The sequence below is a fragment of the Geotrypetes seraphini genome, chromosome 6, assembly GCF_902459505.1.
Source record: "Geotrypetes seraphini chromosome 6, aGeoSer1.1, whole genome shotgun sequence".
Lineage (NCBI taxonomy): Eukaryota > Metazoa > Chordata > Amphibia > Gymnophiona > Dermophiidae > Geotrypetes > Geotrypetes seraphini.
In genome coordinates this window covers 24,562,796-24,585,294 of record NC_047089.1, presented here as the reverse complement: position 1 = coordinate 24,585,294, position 22,499 = coordinate 24,562,796, and the positions used below count along the sequence as shown (strand labels likewise).

The 22,499-nt window shown below is 46.0% G+C and overlaps 1 protein-coding gene across 1 annotated transcript in view; it reads right to left on the bottom strand.

Moving 5' to 3' along the window:
* Nucleotides 1-317: 317 nt before the first annotated feature.
* Nucleotides 318-22,499, bottom strand: part of TYR (tyrosinase) — a 58,901-nt gene continuing 36,719 nt past the window's right edge. Inside the window, exons 4-6 of the mRNA XM_033949937.1 lie at nt 14,759-14,937; nt 7,976-7,986; nt 318-527 (exon numbers count right to left, since the gene is read on the bottom strand). Coding sequence (XP_033805828.1) covers nt 318-527; nt 7,976-7,986; nt 14,759-14,937 — 400 coding nt within the window. The remainder of the gene's footprint in view (nt 528-7,975; nt 7,987-14,758; nt 14,938-22,499) is intronic.

Here is a 22,499-nt window from a genome sequence, read left to right as displayed (position 1 = left end):
CGTTTCCCCTACCCCCCTTTCCTTTCCCGTGGTCTGGCCGGCTCCCTTAGTCCCTCTGCACATGCTGCTTCAGGGCCTTCTACTGCCCAGCAAATCAGAGCCGATAGGCTCTGCGCTGCTGTGCGCATGCGCACTCCTACCTGCGGGTCCCTACAGCGCACGGAAAACGGGAGCACGCAGGTGGGAGAGCGCATGTGCGCTTAGGGCTTTATTATATTAGATATAGATGCTGGTATTTTTAGCGGCAAATCATGACTATGGTTTTTAAAAAGAGAACCCTCATCCCCTTCAGATCATTGTTGGATTACAAGTGGTGTTTACATATCTGTCTGGTACATTATATTGCTGTAGTCTTCAGCTTCACGCAATAATGGCTGCCTCTCCTCAGGGATTATCTTGCTCTTCTTCCGGCACACCACAGCAAACAGACCTGCAATCAGAGCAGTAATTAAGCCACCAACCACAGCTGCTCCAACCAGCCACTGCCAGATCTGTCGGGCTTGCTCCAGGAATACCAGGAGGGTATCCTGAGAGAAACCAGAGCCTGAAAGAGAAAAAAAAACCAAGAATAACCAGTAGCCAAAATGCCATAGGGTGACTTAAGCTGGAAGATGTTGAAATGATAGAGTTCCATGACAAATTTTTGCAAAACCTGAAACTGATACATAGAATAATTTCACCCCTAAAGGTAATGCTTCAAAAACATTTTTATACGCAATAGGTCAGATATTTTTTTTAAAAAGTCAAGATCCTCAATGTGTGGCCTGTTTCAGACAAATTTAAAAGTCTACGTTTTCAGCTGAAAATGCCTCTTAATTTAAGAGCCTAGCACTGAAACTTAGGGGCGGATTCTATAAACGGCGCCGGTCTCGGTGGCTGCCTACAAAATGGCCACCAGTCGTGTGCCAACCACACGTAGGCACTGTTGATAGAATTGCAGCTGTCTTTTAAAGCAGGCGCCATAAATGTAGGCCAGAATTTTAAAGGCCTACATTTAAGGCGCTAGCCTCACACCTAGGCGGGCGCATACGGATGCCTACGTATATCTAAGGCCACTTCTAGTGCAAACCATGACCCTGCCGGACTTAGGTGACCGTAACCATCCCTAGGCACCTCCATAGGCACAAAGCAAGCACCTTAGAATGGCAACCTCAATTTTTTTAAATAAAAAAGAAGTGCTCCCTGATTGGTCAGTTAGGTGGCAGTAGCAGTTAGGTGGCAGTTAAAAAACCACGATAGTGTTTTTTAGTGCAGGTTAGCACACTGAATGCTCCGCGCTGCTCCTGATGCTCATAGGAACTCTATAGGAACATAAGAATAGCCTTGGGTCAGGCTAATGATCTATCTAGCCCAGTATCCCGTCTTCATGGAGGCCAATCCAAGTCACAAGTACCTGGCAAAAACCCAAATAGTAGCAGCATTCCATGCTACCATTCCATGGACTTTTCCTCCAGGAATTTGTCCAAACCTTTTTTTAAAATCAGCTACATTAACCACTCTTACCACATCCTCTGGCAACATGTTCCAGAGCTTAACTATTCTCTGAGTGAAAAGAATATGTCTTCCTATTGGTTTTAAAAGCATTTCCCTGTAACTTCATCGAGTGTCCCCTAGTCTATGTAATTTTTGACGGAGTGAAAAATCGATACACTTGTACCCGTTCTACTCCGCTCAGCATTTTGTAGACTACAGATCACATCCTTTTTTTTTTCTTTTCAGCTAATTTTTGCCTCAAAATGGGGGAGGTCTCAACCAGGTCACCCTGCTCCTGTTCTCTTCCTGCTGGAAAACATGGCTGCACCGGGTGATGGCCCAATTTAAAAAACCCGTCGCTAGCCTTGCCCTGCCCCCCTTTCCCCCCCCCCCCATTGGCTCCTCTACTCCTTCCTGCCTTTCCCCCTGCTCTTCTATCCATCCTGACCTGGGAGGACCCTCCTTTTGTGGCAGGCCTCGTGATTTGCTCTGGCCTGCTTCTTTCCCTTGAGCTACTTGGCAATCATTAGACTCGGTCTGTTTCCCCTGTTTAGTGTACATCAGTGTCTCAGTCCTCATCATATCATTCCATCCTTGGATTTATTCATCCCATATGCATAACCTTGCACTTTTAATTTAACCGATGCTCATGACCACTTCTCATTCTGCCTAATCTGCAGTGATAGATCTCAGTTAAAGCTGCAAAAAAGTTATAGTGGTCTAAGGAGGAGAGTTATTCCACGAGTTTTATTTCTTAGTTTAAAAATTATCTTTTGGTGGGTTTTTTTCCCCCCTATATTGGAATTTACTCTGTATTTCTAGAACAAGTGTTGTAATTTGTAATGATTGAATAAATTTATACAAATAAAATAAAAAAGCTGCAAAAAATAGAAAAGCTTTTCCTACGAGCAAGCAGAAATCAATTTCTCTGTACAGTACTCCCCCGAAATTCAAATTTCAAAAAACCACGAATGCAGTTTTTCACCTGTCAAGAGGCAGGGGAGGGCAGCTGAAGAGGAAGGAGAGGGCAGCTGGAGCGTCGGCAGGTGAAGAAAATCACTCGCAGTCTGCTCCGACTGCCTCTTCCTGTGGTAAAGTCGGGCTACACCAATCAGGAGCTTCTTTGACACGCAGCTCCTGATTGGTGTAGCCCGACTTTACTACAGGAAGAGGTGGTCGGAGCAGACCGTGAATGAGTGAGTTCACGATTCGCAAACCGCGAATTCACGGGAGAACACTGTATATAATAGCAGAAGGGGTTTTGTCCATCTGTCTATCTTAATACTCTATTGTGCTGAAGCTTTTGTGAGCTTAATAAAGAGCCGTGTGATGTCCCATGAATAAGTACACGCTGACAGTCTAAGAGTGTTGGATCTATTCTCCTTATTGGCTACTAAACAGACCCAGTGGCTAAGTGTCAATGTGCCCTGTTGGTTGCTATGACACATGACACATAACAGGGCAGATATGATTCAGACGTTCAAATACTTGAAGGGTATTAACGTAGAACAAAATCTTTTCCAGAGAAAGGAAAATGGTAAAACCAGAGGACATAATTTGAGGTTGAGGGGTGGTAGATTCAAAGGCAATGTTAGGAAATTCTATTTTACGGAGAGGGTGGTGGATGCCTGGAATGCGCTCCCGAGAGAGGTGGTGGAGAGGAAAACGGTGACGGAGTTCAAAGAAGCGTGGGATGAACACAGAGGATCTAGAATCAGAAAATGATATTAAATATTGAACTAAGGCCAGTACTTGCACGGTCCGTGTCTGTGTATGGCCGTTTGGTGAAGGATGGGCTGGAGTAGGTTTTAACGGAGATTTCGGCAGTAGGAACCCAAGCACAGTACCAGGTAGAGCTTTGGATTCTTGCCCAGAAATAGCTAAGAAGAAAAAGTTTTAAAAAATTTAAATTAAATCAAGTTGGGCAGACTGGATGGACCATTCGGGTCTTTATCTGCCGTCATCTACTATGTTACATGGAGTTACTAAGAAAATCATAGGGCTCCTTTTACCTAGGTGCACTAGTGTTTTTAGTGTATGTAGGATTTTAGCGCATGCTAAACCTGCGCTACGCTTCTAGAACTGTCAGCTCAATGCTGGCGTTAAGGTCTAGCACGCACAGCAATTCAGCGTGCGCTATTCCCGCGTTAAAGCCCTAACGCACCTTTGTAAAAGGATCCCATAGTGTTTTACACTGAAACTGGAAATCTTTTTTTTTTTTTTCTTCTTCTAGTTAAATTTGTAGATTACAGATATATTGCACAAGTAATCTAAGAAAATACTTCTTCACGGAATGGGTGGTGAATTTGTGGATATGAAAACTATCTGAATTTAAGAAAGCTCGAGAAAAGTACAAAGGATCTCTAAGGGAGAGCAGATGGGGTGGAAGGGCAGACTCGAAAGGCCTTTATTTGTCTTCATTTTTTCCTGTTTCTATATTTCTAATTATCCTCGGCACCACTCCACTTCCAGCTTTCACTTTAAACGTGCAGGTCAAGCTAGCAAGGGTTGCAAGTAACGCATTATCGGGTAAGAGTTCTTTGACGCTGCGAGAAGATAAAACAGCCACACTATGCTCCATTGTCCTCTGTCTGAAGATGCTCTGAATGACATTCGAATGCCCAAGAAGTGATAGCTCTCCAAGAGCTTATTATCAAACGCATAATTGAAAGTGGAATGCCATTCACATTAGCGTTAAACAGAAATGGCACAGCACTCCTGAATAAGAATAACATAAGGAAAAAGAATAAAACATCTCCAGATTTCACTATCCACTGACCTGTTGATCACAGAATCAGTATTTTGATGGGGGCTTTGGCTCAAGTGGAAAGTGTTAACCAGGGCCGGCTTAACATTTAGAGCAGGTGAGGCTCTGACTGAGGGCGCTGACGTTAAAGGGCACCACACACCCAGGGCTGTGACATCACCATAAGTTAAGCTAACCTGCAGCTGAACACTTCCCTCTTTCTCCTCCTTCTGATGCTGCTGCCCTGTCGCGGCAGTTCTGGCTTCATAGGCCACCTGCCACCAAGGAGGGCCAGCGTCAGAGAAGGGCAGTGCAGCACATTCCTCTTCTGACGCTACTGCTTGATATTGACACTGGCCTATGAAGCTGCATCCTGTCAGGACCAGGAAGTAGCATCTGAGGTGGGAGGAGAGATCTGGCCGGGGGCGGGGCATAGACTGCGGCGAGGCGTAGACCAGGGGTTTCAAAGTCCCTCCTCGAGGGCCGCAATCCAGTCGGGTTTTCAGGATTTCCCCAATGAATATGCATGAGATCTATTTGCATGCACTGCTTTCATTGTATGCTAATAGATCTCATGCATATTCATTGGGGAAATCCTGAAAACCCGACTGGATTGCGGCCCTTAAGAAGGGACTTTGACACCCCTGGCATAGACCAAGGAGTGGGTCATGGATCGGAAAGCAGTGCTACATGCAGAAAGTGAAAAACGATCTAAACTTCACTTTCTGCATGTTTATCGGTTGTCATTTACGATGTTACTATACCAGACAGGTGATCGGTTGAGCTCAGCATCTTGACATTCACTTTGCTTGGTCAGAGGGAATCTATACCCTCTGCATTTCCTCTCTTTTTTTTTTTTTTTTCCTTTTCTTTCTTTAAAATATTACCTCCTATTTCCAACAGGTTTTTTTTTAATGAGATCTTGATCTATTGTACTCACCCTTTCTGGGTTGTTGTGTTTTTTTAAATTCTTTATTCGTTTTTGAAATCAATTAAATAGTGCAAAACAGATGAACAATCAAGTATTATAACATATTGCACTCTATTCCAACAAATTGATACAAAGCTGTTTAACCCCCCCCAACCTAACCCTCCCCTATAGCATGTGCTAAAACCGCTAGTGCACCTTCATAAAAGGAGCCCTATATTTAAGTTATCCCAACTTTTCCAATTTTTCATTATAAGCTGCATGGCTACTCCTGTCATGATGAGGAACAATTTATTCTGGTTTGTATTGATTAGTTTCTTGGGGAATGATATCATTCCAAACAATATTACATCATATGATAATGGAACTTCCAATATCGTAATAATTTGACCCCCAAATGGATTTCCAGAATTTAAGCATCCCTATAGCCTTTCTGTTTTATTCTGAACTAACAGAGAGGATAGTTTGAAAGCTCTAGTGGTTGATGCATCAATGTCAGGTTTTTATATTGCGTTTTATTGTTCAAGCTATGTTAGCACTTGGGAAAATGTTGAGATTGACATTGCTTGAATTGCATTTCTGAGCTGATCCATATTACATGTATAGCGGGAGCAGCATTTCAAAGTATCAAGGAACCTAAGAACATGGAAAGCGGAGTGAAAAACAAAAAACCTGTCCAGAATGGTAAGGAGCTAATCAACCACATACAAATGCAAAGTTATTACACAGAATTCCTAATACAATTGCTAGCAAAGAAAGCTGGTTTTCTAAATGTTGGCTTCCCCCAAAGCTTTTCTAGCCTTAAGAATCAGGGACGGAACACTGAAATGTCATAAAACAGATATTGACAAAAAAAAAAAAGAGGTCCCCGCAGGAACACAATCAAACGAAACCAGCGGCGATGACCGAGGGGGAAAAAAAAATCAACATGAATAACGCAGGAAAAATATTTATGCCGAAAGGCAAGAAATCCATCAAGCAACACAAAATGCCCTGCAGCCGTGGAGGGAAGACAAGGACGTATTCTTCATAGGCAGTAGGATGTGCCCCTGACATGGCCCCTCAGGAAGAGAATGAAATGGGGGACTCTGTAGGGCATTCGGCCGAGGCATCCCCTAAAAGAGAGAGCTTGGACTCCTTGCGGACTCACGAAAGCTAAGTTTTCCTTCATATTTGATTTAGTGGAGGAAACTGCTCTTGTCAAGAACTGTTTGATTGGAACGTTTTTATTGATACCCTGACGATTTCTGTGATTCTAAACTTGCACGTGGCACTTTATTATTTATTTTTTCATATATGAAAAAGGCACTTTTGCACTTAAAAGGTTCACAGGGTGACGGAAGGTGATGTTTGTGGGTAAAACCTTGTAGGGCGCTTTCTGCGCTCATGCGCTGAGGATATACCCAGGTGAACCCCTTGTAAAAAAAAAAGTTTTTAGGAAGTTCCCATGAGCTGATTAGTCACCCTGTGTAAACCATAACAAATTTAACTTAATCTAATTTCCTACTTATGAATGGTAGGTGTGCATGTGCAGCTTACAAAGCAACAAAACAACAAAAGAACCAGAGGTCCAACTTGTAGTGACGAACTTGTAGTGCATTTCGGAGATTCACTGGTGTGCTACCAAATGCTATTTTTCCAGGCTTCTTTTTGTGATATTTTTCTTTTTACCTTTATTACCATGGACCCCTGATGAAGGTTGTCCGAAACACGGACCGTGTTGGGTCCCCCGTCTGGTAAAAGGTTTTTAGTTAAGATTTATTTGTCAAAATAAAATTTGCCTGCACAGTGTACAAGTCTGCAGTTTTGGTTTGTTTGCTCTGTGCAGCTTACAAAACCATTCCTATACCATCATAAATATATTAAGATTTTTACCCTTAGTACTCTCTAATTTTCTAGTTACCAAACATTATCTAAAACCCATAATTCTCCCTTAAAATTTTATCTCATCGTTTAATCCAGTGGTTCTCAACCCTGTCCTGGAGGACCACCAAGCCAGTCGGGTTTTAGGGATAGCCCAAATGAATATGCATGGGGCAGATATGCATGCCTCTCACCTCCATTATATGCAAATTTCTCTCATGCATATTCATTAGGGCTATCCCAAAAACCCGACTGGCCTGGTGGTCCTCCAGGACAGGGTTGAGAACCACTGGTTTAATCTATTACTTCAAAGTTGAAATGTAATTCTTGTTTTAGTTTGGATGTAATCCGCCTTGAACCGCAAGGTAATGGCGAAATAGAAATCACTAATGTAATGTAATTTTTAAAAAAAAAAAAAGATTTTTGTTAGTGATCATAAAAAGTTGATAGACTACCAAAGCCTAAATAGATCAATAGCAGCATACTCAACAAGACGTGATCATCGCACCAACATCAGGGTCCTCAATGAATCTTTCAACAATGTACAGTACTTATCACAGAAAGTTTTAAGCTGTTCATTCACTGGCAGGAGCTGTTCTTAATTGGTTAAATAGAATTTATTTATTTTAGCATTTATATACCACTTATAGCGAAAGTGGTTTACATTCAGGTGGTACTCAAACATTTTTCCCTATCTGTCCCAATAGGCTCACACTCTATTTAATATATCTGGGATAGTGGGGGTTTAAGTGACTTGCCCAGGGGTCACAAGGAGCAGCATGGGATTTGAACCCACAACCTCAGGATGCTGAGGCTGTAGCTCTAACCACTACGCCACACTCTCCTCCAATACAATATCAGAAGTGAGCCAAGTATAGACCAATGAAGCCATTGTGACATCAATGATGAGGTTGGCTTTTATTGGTGGAATGAGGCATTATGACATCAGGGAAAGGGTTTGGGACTTGTATACTGTCTTTTTGTAGTTTTACAAACACAGTCAAAGCGGTTTACATACAGGCACTTCAAGCACTTTCCCTCTCTGTCCTGGTGGGCTCACAGTCTATCTAAACTAAACTAAACTAAACCTTAGGTTTGTATACCGCGCCATCTCCGCAAGCGCAGAGCTCGGCACGGTTTACAGAATTAAGAGGAAAGGAACTACAATGAAGGATAAAGGAGAGGGACTAAGAGGATAGAGAGGGACAGAATACTGGAGAATGGGAGGTGATTAGATTTTTGCAAAGAGCCAAGTTTTCAAGTGTTTGCGGAAGGATTGGAAGGAGCTTGAGTTTCTGAGTGGGGATGAGAGGTTGTTCCAGAGTTCTGTGGTTCTAAAGGGGAGAGATGATCCAAGTTTTCCTGCGCGGGATATACCTTTTATAGAGGGGAATGATAGTTTCAGTTTTTGGGAGGGTCTGGTGGGAGTGTGGTTTTGAGGAATTCCAAAAGAGTGGGATAACGGGAGGAAGGACGCCATGTAGGATCTTGAAGGCTAAGCAGGCACATTTAAAGAGGACTCTGGAGTATACTGGGAGCCAGTGAAGCTTGGAGAGGAGTGGGGAGACATGATCGAACTTGCCTTTTGCGAAAATAAGCTTAGCTGCGGCGTTCTGAATTAGCTGAAGTCTATGGAGGTTTTTCATAGTTAGGCTTATATAGATGTACATGGGGCAGTAGAGGATTAAGTGATGTGCCCAGGGTCACAAGGAGCAGCATGGGATTTAAACCCACAACCTCAGGGTGCTGAGGCTGTAGCTCTAACCACTACGCCACACTCTCCTCCAATACAATATCAGAAGCGAGCCAAGTATAGAACAATGAAGTTATTGTGACATCACTGATGAGGCTGGCTCTTAGGCATTGGTGGAATGAGGCATTATGACATCAGGCAAAGGGATTGGGACTTGCATACTGCCTTTTTGTAGTTATACAACCACTCTCAAAGCTATTTGCATACAGGTACTTCAAGCATTTTCCCTATCTGTCCCGGTGAGCTCACAATCTATCTAGTGTATCTGGAGCAGTGGAGGATTAAGTGACTTGCCCAGTGTCACAAGGAGCAGCATGGGATTTGAACCCACAACCTCAGGGTGCTGAGGCTGTAGCTCTGATCACTGTGCCACACGCTCCTCGTGAGCCAGTGAAATGTTATTATTCAGCACAAGATGGCTGATGAAAGACAAAAACAAAACCCCCAAAAGCTGGAAATTCAATGCTGGTCTCCAGCTATAGCCTAGTATTGAATTTCCGGATTCGCCGCCAACCGCAAGAGTCAGTTCAGCTTACTCCTGTGGTCTGAAGCCTGTATATAACTAACAGTTGAAAATGGTAAAGATCGTGAAACTTAGCTCATGTCAGGACCAATGTGCCCTCTAAGGGTTGATGAGGTATGTGCAAAAAAAAAATATGCATGAGCGACAAGCCGTGCATGCGCACTCCTATCTGCTCCGAGGAGAATGACAAGCGCTGGAATTGCGCCACTTCCGTCCCCTTTTGCGGTGCCGCGCCAGAGCTTGGCCCGAGCCGCCGCCGCCGCTTCCTCTCACCTCCGCCCGCGCTCGATTCCAGTGAGCGACACGAGAAAAAGTATGAGCGACGCCAATGAAAATAGTGAGCAATCGCTCATGCTCAGCTTAGACCCTACTTGCATGGACTCTAGGGGCCTGATATTTAGACCGTGGGAGTTAGCGGCACATTTCGGGCACCTTTTATATAATAGCAATCAGCGCTATATTTCCTTTGCCAATTTTTCTAAGCACCATTTATACAATCTAGGCCTTACCTCCTCTTTTGCAAAGGTGTGCGCTAAGCTTTATAGCGCACGCTAAATATTAGTGCGGGCTAAACACTAACACGTGCATGTTATCCTATGGACGCATTAGCAGTTAGCGCACGCTTTGATTTAGCACGCACTAAATCCGTGCTAAAACGCTTAGCGCGCCTTTGTGAAAGAGGGCCTTAGTGCTTTTGTGTTAACTAGGAGCAAGCGCCAACATAGGCCCGAATAAAGATTCAACAGTCCCCAAACTAGAATTCCTTCAAAACTTCCAAGGAAAAGCCGTGCTGCTAGTTTTATTGGTTTTGGAATCAGAATGGAAGTCAGCTTGGAAAGCGCTTTTCTATTTTTTTTTTTTAATAGTAATGAGAAGTTTTACAGCTGTTGCTAGGGCAACCCAGTCGCATAGGCAGAGATTTCTGAACCTCAGATGGAAATGGGTGCACATTTTTTTCATTATTTATACTTGTAAAGGCAAAATTAAATTAGATTTGATCAGAAATCGTAAGGCCTTTTTAGTCACATTGCCTGCTTATCTATTTTTTTGAAAGCTTACTATTTCCAGTTTGAAATGTTAAAATCTACCTCTCCAATTTCTCGAGGTCCAATTCTTGAAGGTTAAATTTGTTTGATCTTTTGTTCTAAATTGATAATTTTACAGTGCTCTTCCCCCCATCTCTCTCAATCTAAGCACCCTCCTCCCCTTGTGATCCAAGATCCGCCCCCCCCCCACAAGATTCCATTATAGAATAGCCTTCTAACATATGTCCACGGGAAACTGAAATGGAAGCCCCCATTACAGAATTATCCCCTATGAGATACACCTACATCAAATGCTGTGCAGCCTTTTCCTGATGCATGCATTCTCCTAAACTAAACTAAAGCTTAACTTTATATACTGGGTCAGCAACCTAAGGAAGCTCGACTCAGTTTACAACAATTAAATAAGAAATGAAAGAAATAAGAATAGAGGTTTCAAAAGAAAATTTTCAAAATGTTTAGCAAATAGAAAAGTTTTTAGAAATTTACAAAAAGATTGGAAAGGACTAGGGCTCCTCAAAGTTAAGGGGAGTTCATTTCATAGTTGCGAAAGTTTAAAAGCCAAAGATTGGCTATAAATCTTAACTCCTTTAATTCCTTTTCTGGAAGGAAGGGAGAGTTTGAATTGTTGGGTGCCTCTTGCATTGGAAAATCTATAAACGTTCCATAATAAGGGAACGAGGGGAATAAAAATGCCATATAAAATTTTGAAAGAGATGCAAGCACATTTGAATTGAATTCTAAGATAAACCGGGAGCCAATGAAGACTCTGGAGCAAAGGGGAGGGTCACATGGTCAAATTTACTTTTTCCAAAAATCAACTTTGCAGCGGTATTCTGGATTAATTGCTATCTTTGGAGACAGATCTTTGTGATGCCAAAGTAAATAGAATTGCAGTAATCTAGTTGGGATAATATGATTGATTGGACCCAGAGAGAAGTGTCAATGATGAAAAAGATGTCTAACCTAAATGTGCTGCTCACCCAGTATAAAATAGAGAAGAAAAAAAATTAAAATATATATATATATATACTAGCTTTATAGCCCGTTACATTAACGGGTGCTAGAATATATGTGTGTGTGTCTGTCTTTATTTCTTTCTCTCTCTGTCTCCTTAGCCGCTTTCTGTATTTGTCTTTCTTTCTTTCTATCTTTCTTTTGGCTGTCCACCACCACCCCTTGCGTGCTCCCCCTGTCCATTCTCCCTTCCTTTTACCTCCCCTGTGCCCACCACCACCCCTTCACCTTTCTCCCTTTGTTTTACCTCCCCCCTGTCCATCAGCACCTCTTCCTGCTCCCCCTGTCCAGCAGTAGGCCTCCCTTCCTTTTTTAAATTAAAACAGTATAAAACAAATACAATCATATAGGCAAAATGGGGATAGAAAAACCAAGTCCTCTATTAATTACACCCAGGAACTGTATATGGAACCAATGCATGGCTTAAAGGAATTTGAGAAGTACATACTCGCAAAGTCTCGTCCTCGTTCGGCGTCAGTTCATGTGGACCTGCACTCCCGTCCTCCTTGAGCCGCCTCCCTCCCCTAGGCCGGTTGCCGGCATCGACCAGGACCCGCTTCTCCCCCGCAGCCTCCCCGCCCTAGCGCAGCCTGGGCCTAAAAGAAGCGCATTCGCCTCAGAGGCAGCCACAGGGAAGGCTCACCGCCCCGGCTCCGTCCCCATCTGCAGCCCGGCACAGGCCTCCCACGCTTTCTCACTGTCCCGGCTCGCTCGGTTGGTTGTTGTTTTTTTTTACCTGACTGATCCGCTTCCTGCATCCGGCGGCAAGTCGCGCGACAGGTAACGCCGAGGAGGTTCCTGCGATGCAGCTGCTCTCCGTCCTGGCCCTGCGTCTGCCCTCCGCTGACAGCCTCCTCCCGGCAGCCGCCACTCCACGCGTCCTGGAGTCCTGCTGTAGCACATCTTGACGGCACATCCCGACAGATCAGATCTCAGGGAACACGCGGCGAGAGTGCGCATGCGCGCTTACCATTTTATTATTATAGATTGCATATATTTATTAGGAACACGAGTAAGCCATTTAAAATTGTAAGTATAGATATTCAGCACTATTTAGCCAGACAGGAGAGGCCTCTATCTGGTTACATAGTGTTGACAGGTTGAGACATAATGACCCGGATTCTCCATATGGATCCGATATCAGTGGCCACCTAAAAAGTGGCCTCTGATTGCATGTCAGTCACCCAGTGGAACCATATGCAGAATCACGCCTCCGGAAAAGATGCATGCTGGAAATGTAGGCCAGGGTTTTCGAGGCCTACATTTCCTGCACTTATCTTTGTCGTAAATCACGCCTACGTAGGTGCTTTAGGTGGCCTAATGCCACTTCTGGTGTTAGCCACGCCCACAGTGGTGTTAGGTGGCCTAAAGTACTTACAGACGCACGATTCTGGCGCCGATGTTTTAGGCGCTGGTTAGCCGCTTCAACTTTAAAGTTTTTGCTATTTCAAACGATGTTTCTTTATTAACTTAAGCGCTGGTAGAGTGCCATTTGTAGAATTTCCCCCAATATTCAGGGACACTTATCTGGATAGTGTCTCTGAATATTGCATCTGACTGCAGCGGTACTATTTGGATAGTACAGGGACAGTCCGAGGACGGAGGCAGAGTAGGACCAACTACAAAGCAAACCAGAGAGTGGTAGAAATCTGGAATGCTCTTCCGGAGGCTGTTATTGGAGAAAACACCCTCCAGGGATTCAAGACAAAGTTAGACAAATTCCTGCTGAACCAGAATGTACGCAGGTAGGGCTAGTCTCAGTTAGGGCGCTGGTCTTTGATCTAAAGTTCCGCTGCGGGAGCGGACTAATGGACGCGATGGTCTGACCCAGCAGTGGCAATCCTTATGTTTTAACCATACCCGGTTATTTATTTGATCAGGATAGATTGGAGTCAGGGACGGATTTTACTATAGGCTAACTAGGCTTCAGCCTAGGGCCTCAAGATCAGTGTCACATTTTTTATAAAGGTTAGTACCAATAACAACATGTTTCATTTAACATATTGATATATATCAGAGTAATGATGTATTTTATTATCTCTCATGTAATTTACAAACTTAAAAATGGGAGGTGAAAGGGCCTCATAAGTGGAATAGCCTAGGTCCTCTTTTCATCTAAATCCGACCCTGGTTGGAGTGAGCTTTGATGGCAACTCTGGTAGCTGGGAAGTAGAGCCAGCGTGGGGCAGATATTTTTAAGGTCTAAGCCCTGAAAATGTCAAGGATGAATTAAGAGCTAGTATGCGTACTTGATACCACATTCATATTATATGAGTTAGCTTAGCAGGGTTAAAGAAAAGGTTTGGATAACTTCCTAAAAGAAACGTCCATAAGTCATTATTAAGACAGACTTGAAGAAATCCGCTTCTTCTTCCTAGGATAACAGCATAAAATATGTTCTACTCTTTGGGTTCTTGACAGATACTTGTGACCTGGTTTAGAAACAGGATACTGGGCTTAATGGGCCTTCAGTCTGTTCCAATATGGCAACCCTTATGCTCTTACATTCTTAAGGTCTTGTATATTTCAGCGGGGGAGGGGAAGGCATGTTATAGTGGAACTTAGCAAGTAAAATTTAATAATGCCACTGGATTGTTGGTTCAAGGCCATACAAGTCTTTATCTGCTGTCATTTACTACATTATGTTGCTATGATACTGGCAGCACCTAGAAAACTTCCAATGACAGGTCTGACAATGAATACCTTTGTCTAATTCAGCCTACAGCAATCAGTGTTTAAAATTAGAGAATGACATGGGGACTAATTTGTCCCCGCCTCTGTGGGAACTCATTTTCCCATCCCGTCAAGTTCTTTTCCTGTCTCTGCCCCATTCCTGCAAGCTCCGTCCTCATCTGCACAAGCCTCAAACACTTTAAAATCACAAGTAGCAACATTCTAGAGCTCAGATTGTGATGTCATAATGCCTCATTCCACCAATGCCTAAGTTCCGTCCTCCTCTGCACAAGCATCAAATACTTTAAAATCACAAGTAGCAACATTCTAGAGCTCAGATTGTGATGTCATAATGCCTCATTCCACCAATGCCTAAGTTCCGTCCTCTTCTGCACAAGCATCAAACACTTTAAAATCACAAGTAGCAACATTCTAGAGCTCAGACTGTGATGTCATAATGCCTCATTCCACCAATGCCTAAGCTCTGTCCTCTTCTGCACCAGCCTCAAGCACTTTAAAATCATAAGTGTTCGAGGCTTGTGTGGTTAAGGCAGAGCTTATAGGAATGGGGCAGGGACAGTGACAGTGACAAAACTCACGTGGACAGGATGGGGAAATTGAGTTCCTGCGGGGATGGGAACAAATTTCTCCCCATGTCATTCTTTATTTAAAATAATACTGCCTATCATAAATTTAATACTGGGAGAAAATACTAAGCTTGATGACAGGAGAATAATACCTGGACTTAAATATTCATAGTCGTATCCCAGATCCCTGGATGGGATAAAGAAATCACCATTTTTATAGAGAGGAATAAATGGGACCATAAAATATTCACGATTGTGACCAATTGGAGCATTGGCGGCTGGGTAGACATCTAATAAAGGGCGGTGTCTTCTTAGCCATTGTTCATAAATGCTGCGAAAGAAAAATCTCATTAATATCATTTATAATGCAGAGTCATTTATCAAAGTAAAAAAATTGGCCCTGTTGACAGTTTGCCTTTCAAAAATCTTTTTACCATAAAACACAGTTACTTACCGTAACAGGTGTTATCCAGGGACAGCAGGCAGATATTCTTAACGCATGGGTGACGTCACCGACGGAGCCCCGGTACGGACATTTTTAACTAGAAAGTTCTAGTTGGCCGCACTGCGCATGCGCGAGTGCCTTCCCGCCCGATGGAGGAGTGCGTGGTCCCCAGTTAAGATAAGCCAGCTAAGAAGCCAACCCGGGGAGGAGGGTGGGACGTAAGAATATCTGCCTGCTGTCCCTGGATAACACCTGTTACGGTAAGTAACTGTGCTTTATGCCAGGACAAGCAGACAGCATATTCTTAACGCATGGGTGACCTCCAAGCTAACAGAGAGGGAGGAGGGATGGTTGGCCATCAGGAAAATAAATTTTGTAACACAGATTGGCCGAAGTGTCCATCCCGTCTGGAGAAGGCATCCAGACAGTAGTGAGTAGTGAACGTGTGAACTGAGGACCAAGTGGCAGCCTTGCAGATTTCCTCGATGGGCGTGGAACGGAGGAAAGCCACAGAAGCAGCCATAGCTCTGACCCTGTGGGCCGTGACAGCACCTTTCAGTGAGAGACCGGCCCGAGCATGACAGAACGCAATGCAGGCAGCAAGCCAGTTGGAAAGCGTCAGTTTAGAGACAGGACGACCTAGACGGTTAGGATCGAAGGTCAGAAAGAGCTGAGGAGACGAACGGTGAGCCCTGGTACGGTCAAGGTAGTATGCAAGGGCACGTTTACAATCCAGCGCGTGCAACGCCTGTTCCCCAGGATGAGAATGGGGTTTAGGGAAAAAGACAGGCAACACAATGGACTGGTTGAGGTGAAAAGCCGAGACCACCTTGGGAAGGAATTTAGGATGGGTACGCAGAACCACCTTGTCATGGTGAAAAACAGTGAAAGGTGGGTCGGCAACCAGTGCATGCAGCTCACTAACCCTCCTGGCAGAGGTGATGGCAATGAGGAAAAGCACCTTCCATGTAAGAAATTTGAGCGAAGTTGTGGCGAGGGGCTCAAACGGGGGTTTCATGAGGGCCGATAAAACCACATTCAGGTCCCAGACGACTGGAGGAGGCTTCAGAGGTGGTTTGACATTGAAGAGGCCTCTCATGAACCGGGAAACCAGAGGATGAGCCGTGAGAGGTTTTCCGAGGATAGGCTCATGAAATGCAGTGATGGCACTGAGGTGGACTCTGATTGAGGTAGACTTGAGGCCAGCATCGGACAGAGAGAGTAAATAGTCCAGTACAGTTTCCACCGCCAATGAGGTGGGATCGTGATGATGCAGGAGACACCAAGAGGAAAACCGGGTCCACTTCTGATGGTAACATTGGAGAGTGGCCGGTTTCCTGGAGGCATCCAAAATGCGATGGACAGGCTGAGACAGATTCTCTGGAGAGGTCAGCCCGAGAGAAACCAAGCTGTCAGGTGGAGCGAAGACAGATTGGGATGTAGTAGAGACCGATGCTGCTGTGTAAGTAGAGTAGGAAACACAGGAAGAGGAATGGGCTCCTTGAGCTGAGCTGAAGCAGAAGGGAGAACCAGTGTTGGCGAGGCCACCGAGGAGCGATGAGAATCATGGTGGCTCTGTCCCTGCGGAGTTTGGATAATGTCCGCAACATCAGAGGTAGTGGAGGAAAGGCATAGAGGAACCGATCCGTCCAGTCGAGCAGGAATGCATCCGGGGCCAGACGGTGAGGAGAGAAGAGTCTGGAACAGAACTGGGGCAGCTGATGGTTGTGAGGAGCTGCAAAGAGGTCCACCTGTGGAGTGCCCCAGCGAGCAAAGATGGAGCGGAGTGTTGGAGGGTCCAGAGTCCACTCGTGAGGTTGAAGGATGCGGCTGAGATTGTCGGCCAGGGAGTTCTGTTCGCCCTGGATGTAGACAGCCTTGAGGAAGAGACTGTGGTCCGTGGCCCAGGTCCAGATGCGGAAAGCCTCCTGACAGAGGAGGCGAGATCCGGTGCCGCCTTGCTTGTTTATGTAGTACATGGCGACTTGATTGTCTGTGCACAGGAGAAGAACCTGAGGGCAGAGAAGGTGCTGGAAGGCCTTGAGAGCATAGAACATGGCTCTGAGTTCCAGGAAATTGATGTGATATTGACGCTCCTGAGGGGTCCAGAGTCCCTGGGTGCGTAGATCTCCCAGATGAGCACCCCACGCATAGGGGGAGGCATCTGTGGTGATGATCATGGAGTGAGGGGGTAGATGAAAGTGGAGACCCCTGGAAAGATTGGAGGAGTTCAACCACCATTGAAGAGATCGCTGAAGAGACGATGTCACAGAGATGGGATGAGAAAGAGGATCCGTGGTTTGTGACCATTGGTTGGCTAGAGTCCACTGAGGTGTCCTGAGGTGGAGTCGCGCCAGAGGAAGTACATGGACCGTTGAGGCCATGTGGGCCAAGAGGACCATCATCTGTCGAGCTGGGATGGTTTGATGAAGGAGCACCTGATGACAGAGGTGGAGCAGGGTCCGGTGGCGGTCGAAGGGGAGAAACACCCTCATCAGAGTGGTGTCGAGAACTGCTCCGATGAACTGAAGTCGCTGTGTGGGAAGCAGATGCGATTTGGGGTAGTTGATCTCGAACCCCAAGAGATGGAGGAAAGAGATGGTGTGATGAGTGGCTTGCAGCACAAGTGGAGACGTAGTTGCTTTCACCAACCAAACGTCCAAGTAGGGGAACACCTGGCGGTTGTGAGACCTGAGGAAGGCCGCTACCACAATAAGGCACTTGGTGAACACCCTGGGCGATGATGCGAGGCCAAAAGGTAGTACCTTGTACTGATAGTGGTGGTGCTGAATCTGAAAGCGGAGGTAGCGACGTGAATTCAGATGGATTGGAATGTGAGTGTAGGCCTCTTTATGGTCCAGGGAACATAGCCAGTCGTGTTGAGAGAGAAGAGGTTAAAGCGTGGCCAGGGAGAGCATTCTGAACTTCTCTTTGACCAGACACTTGTTGAGGTCCCTGAGATCGAGGATGGGGCGGAGGTCTCCTGTCTTCTTGGGAACCAGGAAGTAGCGGGAGTAGAATCCCTGACTCCTTTGGTCCGGAGGCACCTCTTCGATGGCATTGAGAAGAAGGAGGGATTGGACCTCCCTCAGGAGGAGGGGGGTTTGGGAGGAGTGAGAAGCAGACTCTATGGGAGGATTGTCTGGTGGAAGAGTCTGGAAGTTGAGAGAGTAGCCGTGGCGAATGATGTTGAGGACCCATTGGTCTGATGTGATGACCTCCCAACAGCTGAGGAAAAGGTGTAGGCGACCTCCGATAGGCTTAGGAAGAGGCAATGATGTTGGGAGACTGGCTATGCCCTGGAGAAAAGAGTCAAAAGGGCTGAGATGGTTTTGACGGAGGCAGAGGCTTGGCAGGTTGGTGAGACTGAGAGCGAGCCTGAGTTTGATGTTGCTGTCGAGGTCGGCGTGGCTGCTGTTGAGGCGGGTTGAGAGGTCTGGCCGAGAACCTGCGCTGGTAGGAAGGCTGCTGTCTGTAAGTGCGAGCAGGTGGAATCTTCTTTTTAGGTTTAATCAGAGTGTCCCACTCATGTGCGGAGAGTTTTTGGGTTGTTGAGTCGAGGGACTCACTGAACAGTTCATCACCCAGACAAGGTGCGTTAGCCAGGCGGTCCTGGTGGTTAATGTCTAGGTCAGAGACTCTCAGCCATGCCAAACGGCGCATGGCCACCACCATGGCAGATGCGCGAGATGTCAGCTCAAATGAGTCATAGATGGAGCGAACCATGAATTTCCTGAGTTGAAGGAGGCTGGAAATATGTTGCTGGAAAAGAGGGACCTTACGTTCAGGAAGATATTTCTGTAAGGAGGAGAGCTGTTGCACCAGATGCTTCATGTAGAAGGAGAAGTGGAAGGTGTAGTTGTTGGCTCTGTTGGCTAACATGGCATTTTGGAAAGGCGCTTACCAAATTTATCCATGGTTTTTCCCTCTCTGCCAGGAGGGGTGGAGGCATATACACTGGAACCCTGAGATTTTTTCAAAGTAGATTCCACCAGGAGGGACTCGTGGGGCAATTGAGGTTTGTCAAACCCTGGGATTGGAATAACCCGGTACAAGCTATCCAATTTACGAGGGGCTCCAGGAATCGTGAGGGGAGCTTCCCAGTTTTTATAGAAAGTTTCCCGTAAGATGTCGTGGACGGGCAACTTCAGAAATTCTTTGGGAGGTTGCTCAAAGTCTAGGGCATCGAGGAAAGCCTGAGACTTTTTAGAGTCGGACTCTAAGGGAATGGAAAGAGCTGCTGACATCTCCCTAAGGAATTTGGAGAAAGAGGATTGCTCAGGTTTGAAGACGGTGTCGGTCATGGAGGGTTCTTCATCGGTTGATGAAGCGTCCTCCTCGGTACCGTGAGGGGAGTCTTCCCACAAATCTGGGTCCCTAACGTCGGGATGCGTACGTTTGGACATCGGTGTGGAGGGCTCGGCATAGCGGGTCTTTGAAAGAGATTTGCCCGAGCGCACTGAGGCGGTACCGGGTGAAGAAGACCGATGTCGTTCCTGGGACCGGAGGGGGTCGGCAGCATCACGGGTATGTACGGTAGGTGTTTCTGCCAAGAGCACCGGCATGGAAGTATTAATCGGTACCGAGGGGGTCGACACCGATGGAACAGTGTGAGGCTCGGACCGGTCCTGTACCGGAAGGTGCGGTGCCAGCAACGCCGGCAAAAGTTGTTGGAGCTGTCGTTGCAGCTGCTCCTGTAACTGTGTTTGGAGTATGGCTGCGATGCGGTCGTCCAGGGGAGGCATCGGTACCGCTTTTTTCTTCTTCGGTACCATAGGTGCCGCTCTACGCTCTGGTGATGAGGAGGCCGATAATGAGGCACTCACCGAGATCGGAGCGGAGCGTTTGCGGGGCCGGTGCGGTGCCGGGAGGGCCGGTGTCACAACCGTGGTAGGAGGGCGCTCAAGGGAAGTGGGAGGCTTCTTAGCCGGCTTACCTTGGCCCAACGACCCCGAGGAAGGGTCCTGTGGTGTCGATGTCGTCTGTGCCGACTTTTGTGGTGCCGTCGACGTCGCAGCCGGTTCCATGGCAGATCCGGTACCAAACAAAATATTTTGCTGGATCTGCCGATTTTTCAAAGTACGCTTTTTAAGCGTAGCACATCGGGTGCAGGTGTCAGCCCGATGCTCTGGACCCAAGCACTGGAGGCACCAATTGTGTGGGTCGGTGAGGGAGATCGGGCGTGCACACCACTGGCACTTCTTAAAACCCGGTTGAGGGGGCATGAAGGGAAACACGGCCTCCGCAAAATTGAATCCGGAGGCCTGTATGGTGGCAACAGGCCTTGCCGGGGCCAGCCTGAAAAAATAAGGAAAACTCGATGAGTTTTTTTTTTTTTTTTTTAAACAAAAATAAAGGGAATCTGAAAAGAAAAATAGGAAAAAAGTGAGAAAATACGCGAGCGGGAAGGCAAAAATTAGTTTTTCAACGGCCGTTGAAAACACATGCATCTTCTTCGCTCCGCGGAAACGAAGAAACTGGGGACCACGCACTTCTCCGTCGGGCGGGAAGGCACTCGCGCATGCGCGGTGCGGCCAACTAGAACTTTCTAGTTAAAAATGTCCGTACCGGGGCTCCGTCGGTGACGTCACCCATGCGTTAAGAATATGCTGCCTGCTTGTCCTGGGAGAAATAATCTAACTGCTTTATACAAATGTATTAATATATCAAACAGTAGCATAGCTGAGACAAATGGAACCCACTAGGGGAGGAGCAATGCTAAATCTTGCACTCACAAATGGAAACAGTAATGCCGATATTCATTACTTCCTGCAGTGGTCCCATATATTCAATGAAAATGGTAAAACCAGAGGACATAATTTGAGGTTGAGGATTGGTAGATTGAAAGGCAATGTTAGGAAATTCTACTTTACGGAGAGGGTGGTGGATGCCTGGAATGCGCTCCCGAGAGAGGTGGTGGAGAGGAAACCGGTGACTAAGTTCATAGAAGCGTGGGATGAACACAGAAGATTTAGAATCAAAAAATAATATTAAAAATTGAACTAGGCCAGTACTGGGCAGACTTGCACGGTCTGTGTCTATATACGGCTGTTTTGGTGGAGGATGGGTTTTAGAGGACTTCAATGGCTGGGAGGGTGTAGATGGGCTGGAGTAGGTTTTAACGGAGATTTCGGCAGTTGGAACCCAAGCACAGTACCGGGTAGAGCTTTGTACTCTTGGCCAGAAATAGCTAAGAAGAAAAAATTAAAAAAAATTTAAATTGAATCAGGTTGGGCAGACTGGATGGACCATTCGGGTCTTTATCTGCCGTCATCTACTATGTTACTATGTATCCGGCCACCAGCATTGAATATTCTGTGCAATATTCACCACTGTGGACTTAGTTGGCCATGCTGGCCGGCTAAGGCTAATGACCAAAGATAGACCTGCTTTTCAGGTGGGTCTATCTGGCCAGCCAATGGAAATCAGCAGCTGTATATTCAGCAGGAGAGAGTTGGCTCTGTCCCGCTAAATATTGATGGATAGCTAGCGAAACGGGACTTAGCGGTCAGGGCGTTGTTCCCAGCTGGCTAAGTCTCGCTGAATATTGGAGGGAGTTTGCTGTACCATGCAGTGATCACTGGATGCCAGATGATCCACCCACTGTAACATCAGAAACGCATTCCCCGTTTGTAAACACTAAGGGCTTCTTTTGCAAAGGTGCGCTAGCGTTTTTAGCACACGCAGCAGGTTAGCACGCGCTACGCGGCTAGAACTAACACCAGCTCAATGCTGGCGTTGGCATCTCGCGCGTGTGCGGCATTGTAGCACGCGGGTTAAAGCCCTAACGCAGCTTAGTAAAAGGAGCCCTGAAAGTCCAGTATGACTAGTGTGACCATATGGCTCCAGAAAAAAGGGGACGGATTGAGACATCCGGGTTTTACTTCCATTGAACGCAACCAAGATGTCTCAATCTGTTCTCCTTACTTCCATTGCTTTCAATGGAAGTAAAACCCGGATGTCTCGATCCATCCCCTTTTTTCTGGAGCCAAAAACCCGGATGTCTCAATCCGTCCCCTTTTTTCTGGAGCCAAAAACCCGGATGTCTCAATCCGTCCCCTTTTTTCTGGAGCCATATGGTCACACTAAGTATGACCCCATTCCACGTAGGTTCCATTACCAACTGCCTATCGAACATAAAATTAGTTATAAAATTTTACTATTAACCTTTGCTACTCGTTCATACAGTCAACCAGAGTTTATTGATAGACTCCTTACTCCTTATTATCAGGGTTGTGGAGTCGGAGTCGAGGAGTCGGAGTCGGAGGAAATTTCGGGTACCTGGAGTCAGAGTCGGAGTCAGAAGTACAAAAAACTGAGGAGTCGGAGGAAATTTCGGGTACCTGGAGTCGGAGTCAGAAGTACAAAAAACTGAGGAGTCGGAATCGGAACATTTATCTACCGACTCCATTTTTGAACTTGGCATACCAATCACGAGCGATTCTTTC